At 43.2% G+C, this 18279-nt stretch overlaps 1 protein-coding gene across 6 annotated transcripts in view; it reads left to right on the top strand.

Moving 5' to 3' along the window:
• The window catches only part of AFF1 (ALF transcription elongation factor 1), a 111015-nt gene extending 93979 nt beyond the window's left edge, over nucleotides 1–17036 (top strand). For all 6 annotated transcript variants that reach the window (XM_054064779.1, XM_054064781.1, XM_054064777.1 and 3 more), the window contains 9 exons: nucleotides 901–1147; nucleotides 4705–4796; nucleotides 5690–5753; nucleotides 6610–6746; nucleotides 7884–7955; nucleotides 8568–8661; nucleotides 8764–8807; nucleotides 10602–10828; nucleotides 13558–17036. In XM_054064779.1, the coding sequence (XP_053920754.1) occupies nucleotides 901–1147; nucleotides 4705–4796; nucleotides 5690–5753; nucleotides 6610–6746; nucleotides 7884–7955; nucleotides 8568–8661; nucleotides 8764–8807; nucleotides 10602–10828; nucleotides 13558–13679 (1099 nt within the window). In that variant the 3' untranslated portion in view covers nucleotides 13680–17036. The remainder of the gene's footprint in view (nucleotides 1–900; nucleotides 1148–4704; nucleotides 4797–5689; nucleotides 5754–6609; nucleotides 6747–7883; nucleotides 7956–8567; nucleotides 8662–8763; nucleotides 8808–10601; nucleotides 10829–13557) is intronic.
• The last annotated feature ends 1243 nt before the right edge of the window (nucleotides 17037–18279 follow it).

The following is an 18279-nucleotide window of genomic DNA, read 5'->3' on the forward strand; positions in this document are numbered from 1 at the left end:
TTGTGGAAGAAGGGAAAGGACTATCCCACACACAGCAGAATGAAGCAAGATACAATGTCATGTCTCAGTCTTCCCTCAGATTAACTTAATTTTCTCCTCCTCTGATGTTGCAGTCCATGAGTTGGTATTCAATGCTTAGTGGTTTTTTAGACACTTTGAGAAGCTGAATAAAAATTATGTAAATGAGTCTAGAGCTCTTTGCTGCTGCTTAAAGCTGCCTAATCCTTAGAGCTGACAATCCTAACCTGAAGTGATAAGAAATATGATACTCCACCATATTATTAAATGTGACAGCCTCTGCTATATAAAAGCACAGCATTTTAAGTCTCTCTTACTTGAATCCTCTCAGCTTTGTAAGTGTTGTCTAGTTGAGCTGGCAAGTCTAAAAGGAACAACTTAGTTTGATTCTGTGAAAGCACCTACAGGTTCAAGTGTCAGAGTGAGTATCTCTGATCGTAGAAGATACCTTCTACTGTAATGGGAAGAGGGGGGCAGTTAATTTGCATTGTTTGGTGATTTATCCTAGGGATTTTAGTTGCTGTAATTACCACTTTCCCCCTTCCAGTGAAAAGGGGCTGTGTTGGATGGATGCCTTTTTGCAACATCTTGATGTTCTGGTTGCACACCTTTACTCCAAAAGCAAGTCCTGAGACTTATTCCTACTTGAAAAGCAAGTTGCTTGTACATTGTTGGCAGCTGAAGCTGTGGTATCTAACGCACAGTGACATCCCTGAAGTTTCGTTTTACTTTTGTTGTGTTCTTTATGTCAATGCGTCATCTCACACTTCCAGAGAAATTTAAATAGAATTGGTACATAATGTAACTAAGTTTGAAAAAAAATCCCTACATTATAAGTACACCATATTCATCCCAGTTGCTGAATTTTCTTCCCATGTCCAGAGTATCAAAAGCTTCGTTTGAAGCCCAGAAGAAAGATCTCCTAGTACCCCCACCATTGCCACCTATGTCTCCAGCACATCCTGCACCAAAGTCAACCAAGGTGACTCAAAAGAGACCCAGAAGTGAGGGTGGTGAGCTGCCTGCTATGGATAACACTGCCAGGAACAAGAGCATCCACAAGGGTCCTTTGTTCTCCAAGCACAAGAGAGTGGAGAGAAGTCACGCTGAACTGTCGAAGGGCATCAAAGTAGGTATCCATTATAACTGGTAGGATTCCTATGATTCGTGGGTGCTGTGTGATTCTCTTCAGAAATATGCTCTGCGGATATTAAGGAAGGAAGATAAAACCAGCCACCAAGGAAAGCTCTTTGAAGTATTTTTGCCCCTTTAATGGCTGTGACAGTGTGTTGCTAGCCCAAAAGCCTACGTTATAACTTCTCCTCCATCACCTGTTTTTATGTCACCAGTGAAACTTGGTGAGATGAGGGTGACCATGTGAAAACTAAAGGCAAGAGGATCATGTTTATGGTAGTAACGGTTTCTAACTGACTGTAACTTTCTAACTGTAGGCAACTGCAAATACAACATTGGTATAAAAATAAATGTGTTTATGAAAAGAAAGAGTGGATTGCTTAAAAGCAAGAAACAAGCAACTTGTGGTTTTGCCTGCAACCTGGGTATAATACCTTATAGCTTGCTTAGAAAATTAATGATCCTTGTAGCTAGATCATTGCATTTTTGGGTGAAATTAAATTATAGTGCTATTCACTAGTGGCTGGGAGTATATGGTCTAGGATGTTGTGTATATATGTGTGTGTGTGTGTGTGTTGAGACAGTCTGTGCACTCTATTATCTGGCTTCTGACTGCTTACTTTTTCCTGGTAGTATGGCTAGTAATAGAGAATCAGCAATTACTGTGGGATTAAGCTGGAAATCAGTGTGAGTCGCTGTTACCCATTCCTGCATTGGCTAGTGGCCACGAAAAATACACTGATTGCAACCTTACTGCTAGCCTAGCCATTATGCAAAGAAACCTGCTACTTAATTTCTCCGTGCTTGGGAGAAGTTTGAATGGTATTAGGCCTTACTAGCAAACAGGTAAGAGGCCAGGTTTCCATTCCTGTTACTGGGATTGGTAATGGGGAAGAAGGTAAGAGGAGGAGGAGAGCCTGGAGAATAGATGGTACATAATCACAGAATCACAAGGTTGGAAAGGACCCATTGGATCATCGAGTCCAACCATTCCTAACACTCCCTAAACCATGTCCCTCAGCACTTCATCCACCCGTTCCTTAAACACCTCCAGGGAAGGCAACTCGACCACCTCCCTGGGCAGCCTGTTCCAGTGCCCAATGACTCTTACTGTGAAGAATTTTTTTCTGATATCCAACCTGAACCTCCCCTGATGGAGCTTCAGGCCATTCCCTCTTGTCCTGTCCTCTGTCACTTGGGAGAAGAGGCCAGCTCCCTCCTCTCCACAACCTCCTTTCAGGTAATTGTAGAGAGTAATAAGGTCTCCCCTCAGCCTCCTCTTCTCCAGGCTAAACAACCCCAGCTCTCTCAGCCACTCCTCGTAAGACTTGTTCTCCAGCCCCCTCACCAGCTTTGTTGCTCTTCTCTGGACACGCTCCAGAGCCTCAACATCCTTCTTGTGGTGAGGGGTCCAGAACTGAACACAGTATTCGAGGTGCGGTCTCACCAGTGCTGAGTACAGAGGGAGAATAACCTCCCTGGACCTGCTGGTGACCCCATTTCTGATACAAGCCAAGATGCCGTTGGCCTTCTTGGCCACCTGGGCACACTGCTGGCTCATGTTCAGTCAGCTGTCAACCAGCACCCCCAGGTCCTTCTCTTCCGTGCAGCTCTCCAGCCATTCTTCCCCCAGTCTGTAGCGCTGCATAGGGTTGTTGTGCCCCAAGTGCAGGACCCGGCATTTGGCCTTGTTAAACCTCATGCCATTGGTCTCGGCCCAGCAGTCCAGCCTGTTCAGATCCCTTTGCAGAGCCTCCCTACCCTCCAGCAGATCGACACTTCCTCCCAGCTTAGTGTCATCTGCAAACTTGCTGAGGGTGCACTCAATGCCTTCATCCAGGTCATTGATAAAGACATTGAACACAGCTGGACCCAGTACTGAGCCCTGAGGAACCCCACTTGTGACTGGCCTCCAGCTGGAGTTAACTCCATTGACCACCACTCTCTGGGCCCGGCCATCCAACCAGTTTTCAACCCAGGAGAGTGTGCGCCTGCCCAGGCCAGAGGCTGACAGTTTCTGAAGCAGAATGCTGTGAGAAACTGTGTCAAAGGCTTTACTGAAGTCTAAGAAGACTACATCCACAGCCTTTCCCCCATTCAGTAGTAGAGTGATTTTGTCATAGAAGGTGATCAGGTTAGTTTGGCAAGATCTGCCTTTTGTAAACCCATGTTGACTGGGCCTGATCACCCGGTTCTCTTGCATGTGCTTCATGATAGCACTCAAGATTACCTGTTCCATGACTTTCCCTGGCACTGAGGTCAGACTGACAGGCCTGTAGTTCCCCGGATCCTCTCTGCAACCCTTCTTGTATATGGGCACAACATCAGCCAGCCTCCAGTCTAGTGGAACTTCCCCAGTCAGCCAGGACCTCTGGAAGATGATGGATAGGGGTTTGGAAAGGACATCCGCCAGCTCCTTCAATACTCTTGGGTGGATCCCATCCGGCCCCATAGACTTGTGGGCGTCTAGCTGGGCAAGCAAGTCTCTAACCGCCTCCTCTTGGATCACGGGAGCCTCATTCTGCCCCTCTAACTCTTGGATTTGTAAACAGAAGGAACAACTTTCTTTGCTATTAAAGACTGAGGCGAAGAAGGCATTAAGTACCTCAGCCTTGTCCTTATCCCCTGTCACTGTTATTCCTTCTGCATCCAATAGAGACTGGATATTCTCCCTCGTCCTCCTTTTCCTGTTAATGTACTTGTAGAAAGACTTTTTGTTGTCTTTCACAGACTTAGCAAGTTTTATTTCTAGTTGGGCCTTGGCCCTCCTGATTTTTTCCCTGCACGATCTCACTTCCTCCCTGTAGTCCACCCAAGATGCCTGTCCTTTCCTCCAAAGCACATAGAGCTTTTATTATTATTTTCTTATTATTTTCTTATTATTGACACCTCTTGAGATCTCCCTGCTCCACCAAGCTGGCTTTTCCCTCCGCCGGCTCCTTTTCCGGAACACAGGGATGGCCTGCTCTTGAGCTGCTAGGATTTCATTTTTCAAGAGCGCCCAACCCTCGTGGGCTCCCTTGCCCTGAAGGACTGTTTTCCATGGGACTTTGCTAATCAACCTTCTGAACAGGCCAAAGTCTGCCCCCTGGAAGCTTAATGTGACTGTTTCACTAACCCCCTTCTTAATCCCACCTAGAACTGAAAACCCTATCATCTCATGATCGCTTAATCCCAGGCGTCCTCCAACCGTCAAATCCCCAACAAGACCTTCTCTATTTACAAACAGCAGGTCTAGGAAGGCACCCTCCCTTGTTGGTTCGCTAACCAGTTGTGCAAGGAAGTTGTCTTCGATGCACTCCAGGAACCTCCTAGACTGTTTCCTTTCTGCTGTATTGTACTCCCAGCAGACATCCGGAAAGTTAAAGTCTCCCACAAGGACAAGAGGCAGAGATTTAGAGACTGTCCCCAGCTGTTTATAGAAGAGCTCATCAGCTGCTTTGTCATTGGACAAAATATACATTTTTTCTTGAAATTTAGGAAAGGCAGGCTTTGGAATGGTTTTAGACATATCTCTCTAATCAGCTTCTTCACTACTCTGTGGTTTTTCAGGGATCTGCAGAGGATGTCACAAATCCTTTCCCAGTGCCTTCTTTGCCAAATGGTACCTCCAAACCAAGGAGACCTCAACTCAAGATTGAAAAGTAAGTTTTTGTTTCACATCCCTTGTCTGTACTTTCCGAAGACACTAGGCAAAGCTGGCCTTGCAGCCACTTTGGCTTCTGCTTCTTAGTGAGCACTTCTGGGAGAAAAGAGAGAGAGGCGTCTGGGACTTACCCCATCCAGCTAAAAGTAAAGGTCTCATTACAACATTTCTTGGTTTGAGGGAAGCCACTCAGCTTTGACAGGAGGTCTCTTGTGCCTGACTACAAGTGATGGGATTTGATTTGTTTGATGGCTGACAAGTGACAAAATGCTGGGCAGGCCACTGACTTTCCTGAGAGGACATGAGTCTTCACTTGCTGGTTTTGTTAGTGCACAGGTAGCTGTGTGCCATTTGTACCATGAACAGATGATCCAACTTTATCATCGTTTATGTGCTGATTGAGACCAAGAGCTCTAGAGGCCTTGATGACCCTACCATTTGTAAGCAGATAAATTGAATACCAACTCTTTTGGTTTGAGATGAATCGTTGGTCCTGTAAAGTACATTACAATCAAAATGTATATGTGGTATTGTATTTGAGTAGGAGATTACATAACTAATATCTTCCATGGGAATGAAGTTATAAACTTGGTCTCATAGTAGCCTAATCTCACGTGTTTTTTCTTTCAGAAAGTAAGTTTTCAATGTTATTCTATCATAGATTTTTTTTTAAAAATAATTCATTTTATCTGTGCATTCAGCTGCCATGTATTTCCTAACATGCAGACAACGTTTAGTTAGTGACTGTCACAACTGCAGTGTGTGTTTATAAGTCTTGCTAAAACAGGATATTTGGACTCACAGCATCCTCTAGATTTGAAGGTAAAACTGATAATTATCCTGCTCTTTTGACTCTGCTTTCTGTTTTTCCCTCCTCTGTCCGTAATTCAGACAGCACACAATGGAATACTACATAGAAGAGGCCAAGAGGCTTAAGCACAAAGCCGATGCAATGGTGAGTCTTGGCCCTGTGCTAGAGATGTTAACGAGTTTGTGTTAACGAGACCTGATACCTGTGTACCCATGAACAAGATTTGCTAGCTAACATTAATTTCATACTCCATATTTGGCATATGCTCATGTCATTTATGTAAGGAGGCTGCCTTTATTTGCCAAATGTACAGATGTTTCCCTTTGTTTATAAACTTATCTAGAGAATATGCGTAGAGAACAGGATTCAGAACTGTCATTGTCTGAGGTTAGCAGGCCTGTTTGATTCGCAGAGCTATCACAAAGTGCTTGAAGATAAATGGAACAGTTAGCTTTAAGACAGTTTACTCTGAAATGTCAGGATCCTGACAGTAACTGTATTGCTGGTGAACGAGACTTGGAAGTCCTCTTTACAGATGTAACTCGCTTTCTCTGCTCTGTGCAGTTTAACAGTTTGCGTGAATGAACACACGTTTTTGTTAATTATGGATCAGTCAGATAATGTACGCTTGCTGCTTGCCATTTACCTGTGAAAATTAAGTGAGAGAATAGTGCAGTAGGAAAGCCCCCTCTGCCTCTCATGATGCAGACCTCCAAAACCAGACAATAATATAAAAAAAATGAATATAATAAATTACTCAAGGAAAACACTGAGCAAGAGGAAGAGATATAAATAGCCAGAGCACACAAACCTGATGACTGTGACCAGAGATTAGGGTTTCTACTGAGAACCCTTAAATTATCACCTGGAGGCCTGATTTGCATCTCTTTTATTTTTCCCTTCAGATCTTGCTTAACTAGAGAGGAAAAAAAGAATTCAAGTACACTTGAAAGAAGTAATATTTGTCTTAGTCTAAAAGTGAAAATTTTCTTTCCAATAGACTGACAAGACTGGAAAGGCCTTTCAGTACCTAGATGCTGCCCTTTCCTTCATTGAATATGGAGTTGCCTTGGAATCAGATGCACTAGCGCAAAAACCAGCTTACAGCATATTCAGTGACACCATAGATCTCATCAAGTAAGTGATTTTTCAAAGTACCATGGTTAGGCAGCATGTTTGGAAGGGAAGAGTTAGTTGCATTGCTTGATTGCAGCCGTGGCATCTGTGGATTCCCACCGTGGAGCAGAGTTTGAGTTGCTGTACAAGCACAAGATAGAGAGACCGCTCAGAGGCACCAGAGACAAATCCTTGGAAATGTTTCAGTATTGCTTACCAGAAGTGGGTACCATGTCCTCAGCATTAGACCCTTGCAGCTGAGGTACACAAGAGGACACTAGTTTTGACAATCAAGGACATGAAGGGGTTTTGACTTTATCCAGTTCTGTAGTTGCTTTTGCACATGAGATCAGTAGTATTTCAGTTAAATAAATAAATAAATAAACCCCAAAAATAAACAACAAAGCAACATTATAGCATGTGGAAGAACAGTATGTGCCCCAAAGGTTTTGCAGCTTGATTGAAGACAGATTTTACTGGTTTCTTCCATATGTGTTTGTACCAGTACACTTTATCAGTGTTTCTTTTAGCAACCTTCCCCATTTAGTTTCATACTCATGATAGATGGGTGTAGATAGTAGACAGTATGACATATGCAGGTAGCATAACCTTCTTAACTTAGAGCTGAAACAACTGTCAGGGTTTTTTTTTTTGTGGCAGATTTCAAAATTTTAGATTACAGTGTTTGCTTTATGGTCTTGATGGAATATATTTCCAAGACGCTGTTGTGGCTTTGTTCTCAAAAAGGAGATTTGCTCCATTTTTTTTTTCCCTAAAGAAGTATTTTTCACTAAGTTATATCTTGTCCAGAAACTCTTAAATTAATATTTCCCCTTCAGCAGCGGGGGCATGTGTTTTGGGACTCCGGCCTGTAGGTGGCCTACAAGGGGCATCTACTTGTAGGAATGTTGCCCATTAATCAGTGTGAGGGGCCAGTGAGTTGCATAAGGGATCACATCTGTTTCTACTGTGGGGAAAATATAGCATTTTGAGACGCAGTCAAGATCATACACTTGGTGCCAGGACTAAGAACTCAAGGCAGATTTCCTGAGTTTTGAACTGGTGTTTGAAATAATGATGTGCACTGTTTTTTTTTATAAACAGTGGGACTTCAGAGCACTGTTGGCTGATGAGATTCTGTTTGTTTTGTTTCCTTAGATTCATTATGACATTGAAACCTTTTACAGACTTGTCAGCACCTCCACATGAAAAAATCTTTGCTGTGTTATGGTACGTAACTTTTTCTTTGCCTTCTTATTCTTTCTTTAGACTTGAATAGAGTGAAAGACCCATTACTTTTGGGTGTGAAGGAATGAATTAAATGGAAATCAAAGTTCAGTAAGGAAAAAACCCACAATACAAAACCAGAATGAACTGGAACATCTCTAAAGTGAGTTGGGATATCACAAGGGGCCATAGATGCAAAAGGCACAGGCTTTAAATCTTGATCTGCTAGTGGCTTGAGAGCGCATAAGCGCTTTTACCGAAGGCAAAAGAATGCGATTTGGCTGCCTGTGTTTGAGCCGTATAAGTGAAGCTGTAGCTGGACATAGGTGAGGCACTTCTAGACAGGGGCTCGCTCAGCTTGTGGCACCTATAAGAGTCTGGGCACCTGTTTATGTAAGAGACCAGACGTGGCCCTTCCTAGTTTCTTTTGTTTTAGGTGATTTTTTTCACAGAATCCGTGTTTTGGGGTTTTTTTTAAGATGATCGGGGGAAGAAGTTCTGAGCTTTCTTGACTTTGCACTACAGCTGATGTTTGCCTGCCTCCATCCTAAAAGTCTGAGCAGGCAGGCAGCAGAGTGTGTGAACACTGACACTTAGGTGTATTTCTGTTCACAGCATGCGTTGTCAGTCCATTCTGCACATGGTGATGTTTCGTTACAAAAAAGACACTGCAATGAAGTATTCCAGGATCCTGAATGACCACTTCAAGGTAGGGCATGCTTATTACTAAGCTGTCAGTCAGACGGCTGCAGTAGTTGCTGATGTCTGCTGAATAGCCCAAACCTAACAAGAGTTCTGTTTCTTGCTGCAGAGTTCTTCCAGAATAACACAAGCACCTTCTCCATGTGTTGCAAGGTGAGATTTAAAAATACGTACATTGTAATATGTCTGTAAGTGTGTGAATGTAAACAGTACCCGGAGTATTTGAGTTGCAAACTGCATTTGAGAGTGCCCTACCTCTCACTCTTTCTTGCCACCTGAAATAATACTATTAGGAGTCATGAGTATGTTTCTGCTTTCTTTCCTGTCTTGTCTCATTAGAAAAGGGTTTTTTCCTCCCGTATGCATGGAACTGGTGAGATTGCACTTTGGGTACCATGTTCAATTTTAAGCCCCTCTCTATAAGAAAGACATTGAGCTGCTGGAGTGTGCAAAGAAGAGCAATGAAGCTGGTGAAGGATGTGGAGCACAGGGGTTATGAGAAGTGGCTAAGGGAACTGGGATTGTTTAGTCGGAGAAAAGGAGACTGAGGGGAGACCTTATTGCTCTCTACAGCTACCTGAAGGTGGTTGTAGTGAGGCAGGTGTTGGTCTTTTCTCCCAGATAACAAGTGATAGGATGAGAGGAAATAGCTTCAAGTTGCACCAGGGAGGTTTAGATTGGGTATTAGGAAAAATTTCCTCATTGAAAGAGAGGTGAAGCATTGGAACAAGCTGCTCAGGGAAAAGGTTGAGTCACCATCCCTGGAGGTATGTAAAAGACATGTAGACATGGTGCTTAGGGACATGGTTTAGTGGTGGACTTGACAGTGTTAGGGTAAGGATTGGACTTCATGATCTTACAGGTCTTTTTCAATGTAAATGATCCTGTGATTTTGTTATGAGGTCCTGGGTTACCATGTATTAAGCAGAGCAGTTCTTCACTAAAGAAACAGGTCAGAGGAGGAAGGAAAGTGTTTTCACTCTGCTATTTCAGAGCCTCTGTTGTCATCATCTTTGTTCTGCTAGAGACCCCTTGAGACTTAATGGGTGACCACCCTGGTCACTGTGCGGTAGGATTATGCCTTCAATCTGTGCTAGCATAACTTTGAGGTGGGTAATACTTCAATAGTTTTCTCTTTAGCTCAGTCACCAATTGAGAAAAAAAACTAATTTTTTTAACTTGTGAGTTATTGAGCATCTTTTCCTTTCTATGTATGTGCAGCAGTGTTGCTGCATATGTGGCAGCAAAACCAAAAGGCAAGCTGTCACATAAGTGTTTGACCTGATGCCCAGCAGACTAGGCCCATGTTTACTGGGCCCAATGAGCTGTCCCTTTTAAAATGCAGTTGAGAGAGTGGCAGCTGCCACCTTGTATGGTATGATTTATTGGGAAGTAAGTGGTCTCCCAAGAGCAGTGGTGGAAGCCCTCTCATACCAGTGACTAAAATTAGATTGTCTGAAGTGGTGAGGTGAAGTGCTGTGATGAAGCCAGCCTGTGTCTGGAAGGCAGGCAGCTGACTATATTTAGCTTTCCTAGGTCTATAAATAAGCGTGTGTAGACGGACCTGACTACTTTGACTAGCTGTGAGAAAGCTCCAGCCTTCATAGGTGGGTGGCTTCAGCATACCTGAAATGGGAGTAATTAGGAAAAAACACCTAGATAATCTGTTGAAGTCTTCCACAAGTGGCTGTATATTTTGGAAGGTGGAAATATCTGATGTCTGGTCACACATTTTCTTTTGTCAAGAGGAGTCCTTAGTATCACTTTAAAAACCTTGGCCTTGTGCTCAAATGACAATTACTTGTTACGGAGCTGAACACATCTCAGTTTTCATCACTCCACAATGTACTGCAGACCTGGATGATACTGGATAGCTCCTGGTGTAAGATAATCTTGTGGCAAGACTCTGAATTCAAATGTTTGTGATGGTGTTTCTTTATTCTGCAGAAGCACAAGCACACCTCCTCTTTCTCCAATGCCCTCTCCTGCTAGTTCTATGAGTTCTCAGCTGGGATTGAATGCTAGCAACTGCAGTGGAAACAGCATTGCTTCTTCAGTCGCTGTCCCTTATAATATCCCAAGCATCACCTCCTCCTACATCAACATCACTTCCTATATCCTTTATGCATATGATATTTGGGAACAGGCTGATGCACTGGCCAGGAAGAATAAGGGTAAGTTTTTTGCCCTCTGTCTTTTCTGTATTATTTGTTGTGGCTATGCATCTATATTTGCTTAAATCCTAACGTTCAGTGTCACAAACACCATAACTCAAGATCAAAACATTAAATATGTTGCAATAGGTAGCTATGACATATTGGAAAGCCATTGGTGCTATGTTGGTGAGTTCCAATTAAAAGGTTGTCTTGGCATCTTCAAATGTCTAAGAGCTGAGGAATGAGGATATCAGGTGCAGGAAACCGGCCAATTCACTCCATGGTAACACAAGAAACATAAGGAGTTTTTTTGCTGTTTGTTTTTCCCTTTGAGGCACTTAGCTTCTCTGAGCTGGCTCACTTTCTTTAAAAGCAGCTTTTTGGGCTGGAGTCTTGTGTTTTAGTTTGTCAGGCTTCCAGGTATTTTTGTCTTGAAAATAATTAATCTAGTTTCTCTCTGTAACAGAGGAACTGAGCAGCACTTGAATTGAAGTCCTTGCTGGGCAAGTGACCAGTATCTGCCAGTAGAATTTCCTAATATTGCTGTTACTTTTTTATTTTACAGTTGCATTGTTAAAAACGCAACTGTGATACGAACAGTGGTGAGTAAGCAAAAGGAGTGGGTGCAGTTCAGTCTGCAGACTACTACCCTAAGTGGCATTTGCACTGTCATCTTTCATAAAAAAAAAACCCCATTTTGTGAGCTACTGTGGGTGAAGGGATGTATTGCCACAATCTGTTGGCAAAATTGCAAAAGGAAATAAGCACGATGTGCAATGCTGAGTTGTTGGAAGGCTGTAAAAATACTCTGAGGCAGTTGCTGAAATTCAAAAGACTTTACAAGTCATCTTTGAATAAAGTAACTTCAGTTCTTGGCTGTCCTCTGAGCAACCTGTGCTCACAGCAATTTGTGCATAGTATTTTGGTTATGTTCTCAAAAGACTGATAAAAGACTGTCACACAAAGGAGCTGTGGATGTTGCTGGTAAAAGCCAGAGGAGTGAGTCAAAGAGGGAAAATCTGTGGGAGGACAGCTTAAGCAGAGTCTTGTTTCAATCAAGACTAAATTCAAAGCCTGCTCTATGTTGCCTTTTTAATGTAGGAGAATAAAGACTGGAGTAATAAATACTCCCAAGGGAATGGATCTGTGCTAGGGAACAGCAAATACTCATGTAGGCATGGCAGTTCCTGTCACTGTTCAGGATGGTGCAGTTTCAGAACTGGAATTTGATGATACTCACTGTAACGTACAGATTCTGGAAGGTAAAGAGAGGGAGTACATAGAGCTGAAAGAAAAAGGCCACATCCTTTATTCTTTTATGCATTTCATAGGGCATAATAAGAAGAGGGAAGAGCAGTGGCCTTCAGCTGTCAAGTTTTCTTAAACAGAGAAGTCACAAATTAGTGGAAAGCAGTTAGTTGTAACTGATCTCTGAGTCACTTGTGCATATCTGAAGTGCTCTCTGATCTGTGGGTTCACAACCAGGTGCTTCCAGCACAGGCCCCTGCTCCTCACCATAATTCAAAGCAGCATCATAGATCATGAGGCTGTAACCAGTTATCTTCCAGCCTCTGATCTCCCACAGCAACAACAAGTTTAGGTTGCATGCATGCATGTGAAGTCACTCCCCTTTCACATAATGTTGTGGTCACACATCAGGTTATCTTCTGTTTGCTAAGGCAAGGGGTTTCAGCTCATTGTCTCTGCTTACAGCTCTTCTGTTTGCCCATAGAGGGAATGGATACCCAGTTTGTAAACAAAAGCAGGAAAATCATGGGAATTGTGCTCTCTGCTTCTGAATTGGAAAGTAATGGAATGAAAGTGTGGTGCTCTCTGCTTCTGAAGAATTCCTTGCACAGCGAGGAAGAAGTTTTCTGTCTCCAGTTTCAATCTTTGTTATGTAAAAAAGGAGAGCTGAGAATGGAAAGTTTCTGAAAAGATACCTGGCGACACCATCAAGGCAGGAGGGACTGAGGGACTGGGACAAGCCCATGTCACTGAAAGGCAGGTCATGCAGTAATAGCTTGTAAAGGTGACTAGAAAATTATAGATGTGACGATTTTCCATAACTCGCTGCCACCAGCACAGATGATTGCCAGCACAGAGCAGGGCGTGCATCTTGCCAGCACCTCCCCCAGGTTTCAGGTACACTGCAAGAGTGGATCTCTTGCCTGTGCAGGAGGAGTGTGGTGTCTGAAGTTGGTGCAGGATAGTAGGACTCTGTTAAATCTGCCTGACGTACCCAGCTATAAGATTCCCAAACCAGAATTGTACAGCCTGACAAGCTATAAGTTTTTTTTCAAAACGTGTTCACTTGAGAAATTGTGATGTTCTCCAAGGTTTCAGGATGGATAAAGGAAAGGGACTAGTCCTATGACAGCTGTGCATGCTCTGGGCATCACTCAGGAAAACAATCAAATTTGACCTGTTTAAAATCTGGGGGAAGCATGCAGCAGGGACAGGGTCTGAATACCCAGACTTTGCCCACCTGCCATGGAGTCTCTTAAAGTCTTTTAAAGGCAGTGCTTGTGTGTGTGTGTGTCTTGATTTCATGTGCCTGCATCATGTGTTTGTTACGCTTTCCAGCTTTCTAATATTGCTTAGCTCTCTCCATTAACATGTTTTTACGGAACTCGCCTATTGACAGTGTGCTGCTGCTGTTGACCCTCACTGCCCCGTTGCCTTGTCAGAAGTGCCTGTTGTGTGAAACCAACCAAATAATTTCTCTCTCACTCCCCCTTTTCCAGAGTTTTTTGCTGAACTCAGCACAGTGACATGCACTCTGGCACTGAACAGCAGCATGACTGAACTGGTACACTACGCTAGACAGGGTTTACAGTGGCTGAGACTGGAAACAAATTCGCCTTAACTGGTGCTCAAGGTGGCTAAGTACCTTGAACTCTTTTGCACTTTTGAAGCCTCAGAAACAGTCTGACTTATTGAATCATTGGATACAAAGCACCTGCAAAGGAAAATTAAATCAAGGTGGAAGGGATCTGGTTACACTGGAAAAACTTTGAACTGTGTTTTTAGGGTAGTGCTTTGCTACCTTGAAAAATAAGAGGTGGAAGAAAGCCTCGGCGTTTATGGCACCTTCCTTTGAAACAATGAAGTGCAATGAATTGTCTGAATGGCTCAGTGTATTAATGGTCTATAAACATTTCTATTATGAATAACCAGCAGGACAATAATCACACATGATAAAGTGCCGACAAGAAGGAAATCTGCCTCCAGAAGTCATTATGCAACATCCCAGTCTGTAACAGTTGTCCCCAGAAGACATATCACACAAGTGTTTTAGCAAGAATGGATGCAGTCTTCAGTCTCTTTGATCCTCATGTCGCAAGTAGCAACTTCATCAGCACAATAAAAACAGCAACATGGTCTGCCTTGCCTGCTTTCCAACTTCACCCTCTTGCATTTGTCAACGAGCTGCTATCCTGGGAGTCGGGGGAATCCACTGCCTTCAGTGCTGCAAGTTCACTTTTTAAGTCATCAGTGCTTTGGTCCTTTTCCTTGCCATGCACTCATGCGCACATGTGCCCTTAGCACTCGAACAATGTTACTTAGGGTCTTGCTCAGTTTAAGCTTTGTAAGCCAAACACAGCTGGGGTGACAAAATGACCAGGTGTAGCTGGAAACAGCTCTGTGTCTCTTCTGTAGTGGAGGGATGTTGCTCTCACAGAGGACTCCTTGTCTGGTTGCTTTTTGTTCTTTCAGGGGGTGGGAGTGGACAACTGTACTGGATCACTGTGATTGCCTGGACATTGTTCCAAGTCTGAGAGCTCACATGGGGAGGAATCACTTCTGTTTATGGAGGGACTAAGTGGCTGAATGTGGAACATGTGATAAATTTTGCCTTTGGATATATTCCTGCAACCCTTGCTGGTCTCAGTGAATATCTAACAGCAGAAATTGGTACCAAAGTAGGGCATCCTTCATGTGGGAGATAACTCATGTGTTCTTTCTCAACCAAACTACAAGATGGGCCCAGCAACTTAGGAATCTGTAATGGGAACATGAAAAGGGATAATTAGATGTTTGAAACCAGTGTTTCGTTGTCAGGAACTGCATTTTTGAAATTGCCTTTTTGCAAGGGACAGTAACAGCAAAGACAGCATCTGTGGCACTGTTGTGTTCAGTGAGATGATATCCTTCTCTGCCCAAAGATTTCCTGTTGTGTGACTGCAGCATCCTGTTATCCTCATATCTAATAGTGTGCCTTAGTCCTCTGGTCCCCTTTCACATCCCTCACCCTATCTCTGACAGGCCTGTGGGGGTGGCAGAGGATGATAACCCAAAATAATTTTACTTACAGGAAAGAATTATCTTCATTTTCCACATAATTTCAGCATGGAGGAACAGGTCTGCATACGTGCAGTGGTTCCCACTTTGTAAAATACCTGTTTATGGTTTTGAGGCTCACGAGAATGGGCAGTAAATAAATGGCAAAAGGTCTGCATTTCCAAAAGTAATTTCTGTAGAAATAGCCCCTGCCATGGGGAAGCCTGGAGTCTTCTCACTTCTGGGAGGAGCTGGCAGGAGTATACTGCAGCTCTGCCCTGGTGCTAGGCACAAAGGAGCTCCTCTCTCATTTACCCTGGCAGTGCAGGACTTCCAGGACCCTGGCTGGGTCTTCCCACACCTTCAAGGGACTGTCCTTTTATGTTCACTTTATTAAAAGCCTTAGTGCATTTCAGGGATAAGCTGTCCTAACCAGTGGAAGGAAGGCCCATGCCCCCCTATCCACATTTTACCTATCAAATTTCAGTTGCTGTCTTCCTCCCTGAGCTGCTCTGAGGAAGCAGGGACAGAGAGAGGCTCAGCATTAACTGTTTTGTTCTCAGGAAGCATGGGGACTGCACTTTTCCAGTGCTGGAGCTCAATTCCAGACTTGTGAGTTGATGCCTTCTTTTGACTTTGTCTTCAAACAAAGCTATTTTTAGGATCACCAGCTGAGGAGGAGGAAGGAAGGAGGAAAGGAAGAAAGCTTTATTGAAGCTTAAAACCACTGTAGAAATCTGCAAGTACCATAGCAGATGGTTAGCAATAAGCGTTAAGGTGAAAGAGAGACACGGTACCCCTTTCATTTCACATACACCCACCTCTCTCCCTGTTGCCAGACCAGGTTCCTGTTGGAGATCTGCTTGCTCACAGCCTATCTGCCCTGTGCTGCCACAGTCCTGTGTACAGCTTGGTGCAGCCTGCAGGTGCACCAGTTCATATCCTCACCTGCCCTTTGGGCGCTTTGCTGCCCAGATAGTGATATTATAATCCCTTGCCCTGCTGCTAGGAAAGCTCATGCAAGGGTGTCTGGCAAGCAAAGTTGGTAAGAAGACACCAAGTGAAGGCAGATGAACTACTGACATTTGCTTCTTTACAGCTGGGGAGAAAGCACTATGTACTCTGCTACTGTGGGAGTACAGTTGTGCAAGGGCTGCTCCTGCTCCCAGGTCAAAATCATCTGGGCTTTGGAGGAAACAAGATCACGGGTGATTTGTGTCACAGGCATGTGGAGGGGTTATTTGGGGGTACTCATTAAAAAAATTATCTGTGGAAGCATCAGTACTAAGTTATATAGTACAAAGCTATGTTTTGTTTCAGGTCATGGAAAAGACTGTTTAAATAATGGGTAATTTTTTAAAAAGCCATTGTATTTCAACCTCGAGCCATGTCAGAGGTCTGCAAAGGGTTAGGAAAGATGGAGGGAAAAAAAAAAAAAAAGAAGAAATAGAAAAAAATACCCCCAACCAAAAGGTAAGAGTGGAGGAAATAGTATTTGCCATTAGGAAACAAAACTACGAATCCAAGGAAAAACACAGGTGATGATTGAGTCACAGAAGGAGGGAAGGCAGCTATGGTGGCAAAGCAGCATCATTTCCATGCAATATTTATTTAGAAGAAATAATACATGTGTTGAAATTGTCAAATGTTCTATTTTTAAGATACCATTTATTTAATAGTTGAAAACCCCACTTACATGGAGATAGAGATCTCTCCTGTAACTGAAAGTCAAAGTCTGACTGCAATATCTTTGATTTTGGTTTTGTCCTCTCCCCTCCCTCTTGGTTCCCATTATAAATCTGTACATCTTAAAGTTATTTTGGGGCTGTACGTCCCTGGTGTAAATAATGTTTTCTGCCCTGTGTGTGATGGAGTTTCTGAGATGGTTGATTCATTCATATGGGGAAGTAAACAATAAACAAAATAGCCTATTTGTTATGAATTGTTGCAAGAGTCTTCGTGTTCTCAGCTTCTTGTAGAGAAACTGTAATTTGCCTTTTATCTCTGGATGATCTTAGTGTTTCCCTTCTGAAAGAGGTTTAAGTATGAATTTATGTACAAGAAGTCTCTTTTTCAATTGTTCCCATTTATCACCCCTTGCCCTGTCCTTTAAGAACAACTATGGGTGCAAGTCTGGATGCTTAGAGAGGCAGGAGGCTCACAGATCAAGATATCTGCCTCTTATCCTTCCAAAACAGATCCAGGGAAGACTGTGCTGGGGTCAGCTGCTGATGGCCAGCAGGGCCTGGCTCTTAGCACTCACTGAAAGGAAAATCCCATGGGTTGGTTTCATGCAGTTAATTAGGTTAAATAAGTAAACAAGTAGAAAAGCCAGAAAACGGTGGTCTGAAATGTAACTGCTTTATGGTTTTTCACAAGGTCTTGCAAGGCTTGGGGCTGGGGGGAGGGTCCTGCTCAGGTCTAGTTTCATGAAATATGTTTTTTGAAGTGCTGTGGAGGAAGCATTTCCGCAGGGAATCAACACAGGATTACCTACAATGGCTCCCATGGTGGCCTTCTGCTTCCGGTTGTTTGTTACGAGGGTGATTCTTTTTTGGCAAAGACCTTACAGTTCTTATTTGGGGCTTTTCCCTCTTGTGGTTGTTTTATGGCAGGCAATGTAACTGTTCCTTGCAATAATTTTTGCATCTCTCTATGCACTAGTGTGATATAATTTGTGTGTATAATTCAGGTACTTTCTGCAACAGGCAGTGTACCCAAGATGTTTGCTAATAATGGGTGTGGTTTTGTAATGTAGTATATAAATTGTAGAAGATACTGAAACCTGTTTTAATACCCGCTAGACATGTTGCTGTTACAGATGTTTTATATAGAAATGCATGCTCTTCTTGAGTCAAAGCACTTTTTCACTGCACACTTAAAATTACAGTGGCAAAACTCGTATTGAAGTAAGAATAAAGGGCAATAATATCTAGTTAGTAAAAAAAAAATTGAATACAGATGCACAGACGAGCATCTGGTGGGACTTTTAGCTACAGGCTAGACAGGAGGATCTTGGTGGTACGCTTGCCCAGGTGAGGTGGGACTGGGACTCGGTTCGCTGCCAGCAATTAGTGTTTCAAGTGGCATGAAACTGGATCAGCCCCAGGCTTGTTACAAGATGCATGGAGAGTAAGAAAGGAGCATGGGAAGATGGCTTGTGGTTGTGGCAATATATGTATCGA

The sequence above is a fragment of the Cuculus canorus genome, chromosome 4 (genome assembly GCF_017976375.1).
Source record: "Cuculus canorus isolate bCucCan1 chromosome 4, bCucCan1.pri, whole genome shotgun sequence".
NCBI classification, from domain to species: Eukaryota; Metazoa; Chordata; class Aves; order Cuculiformes; family Cuculidae; genus Cuculus; species Cuculus canorus.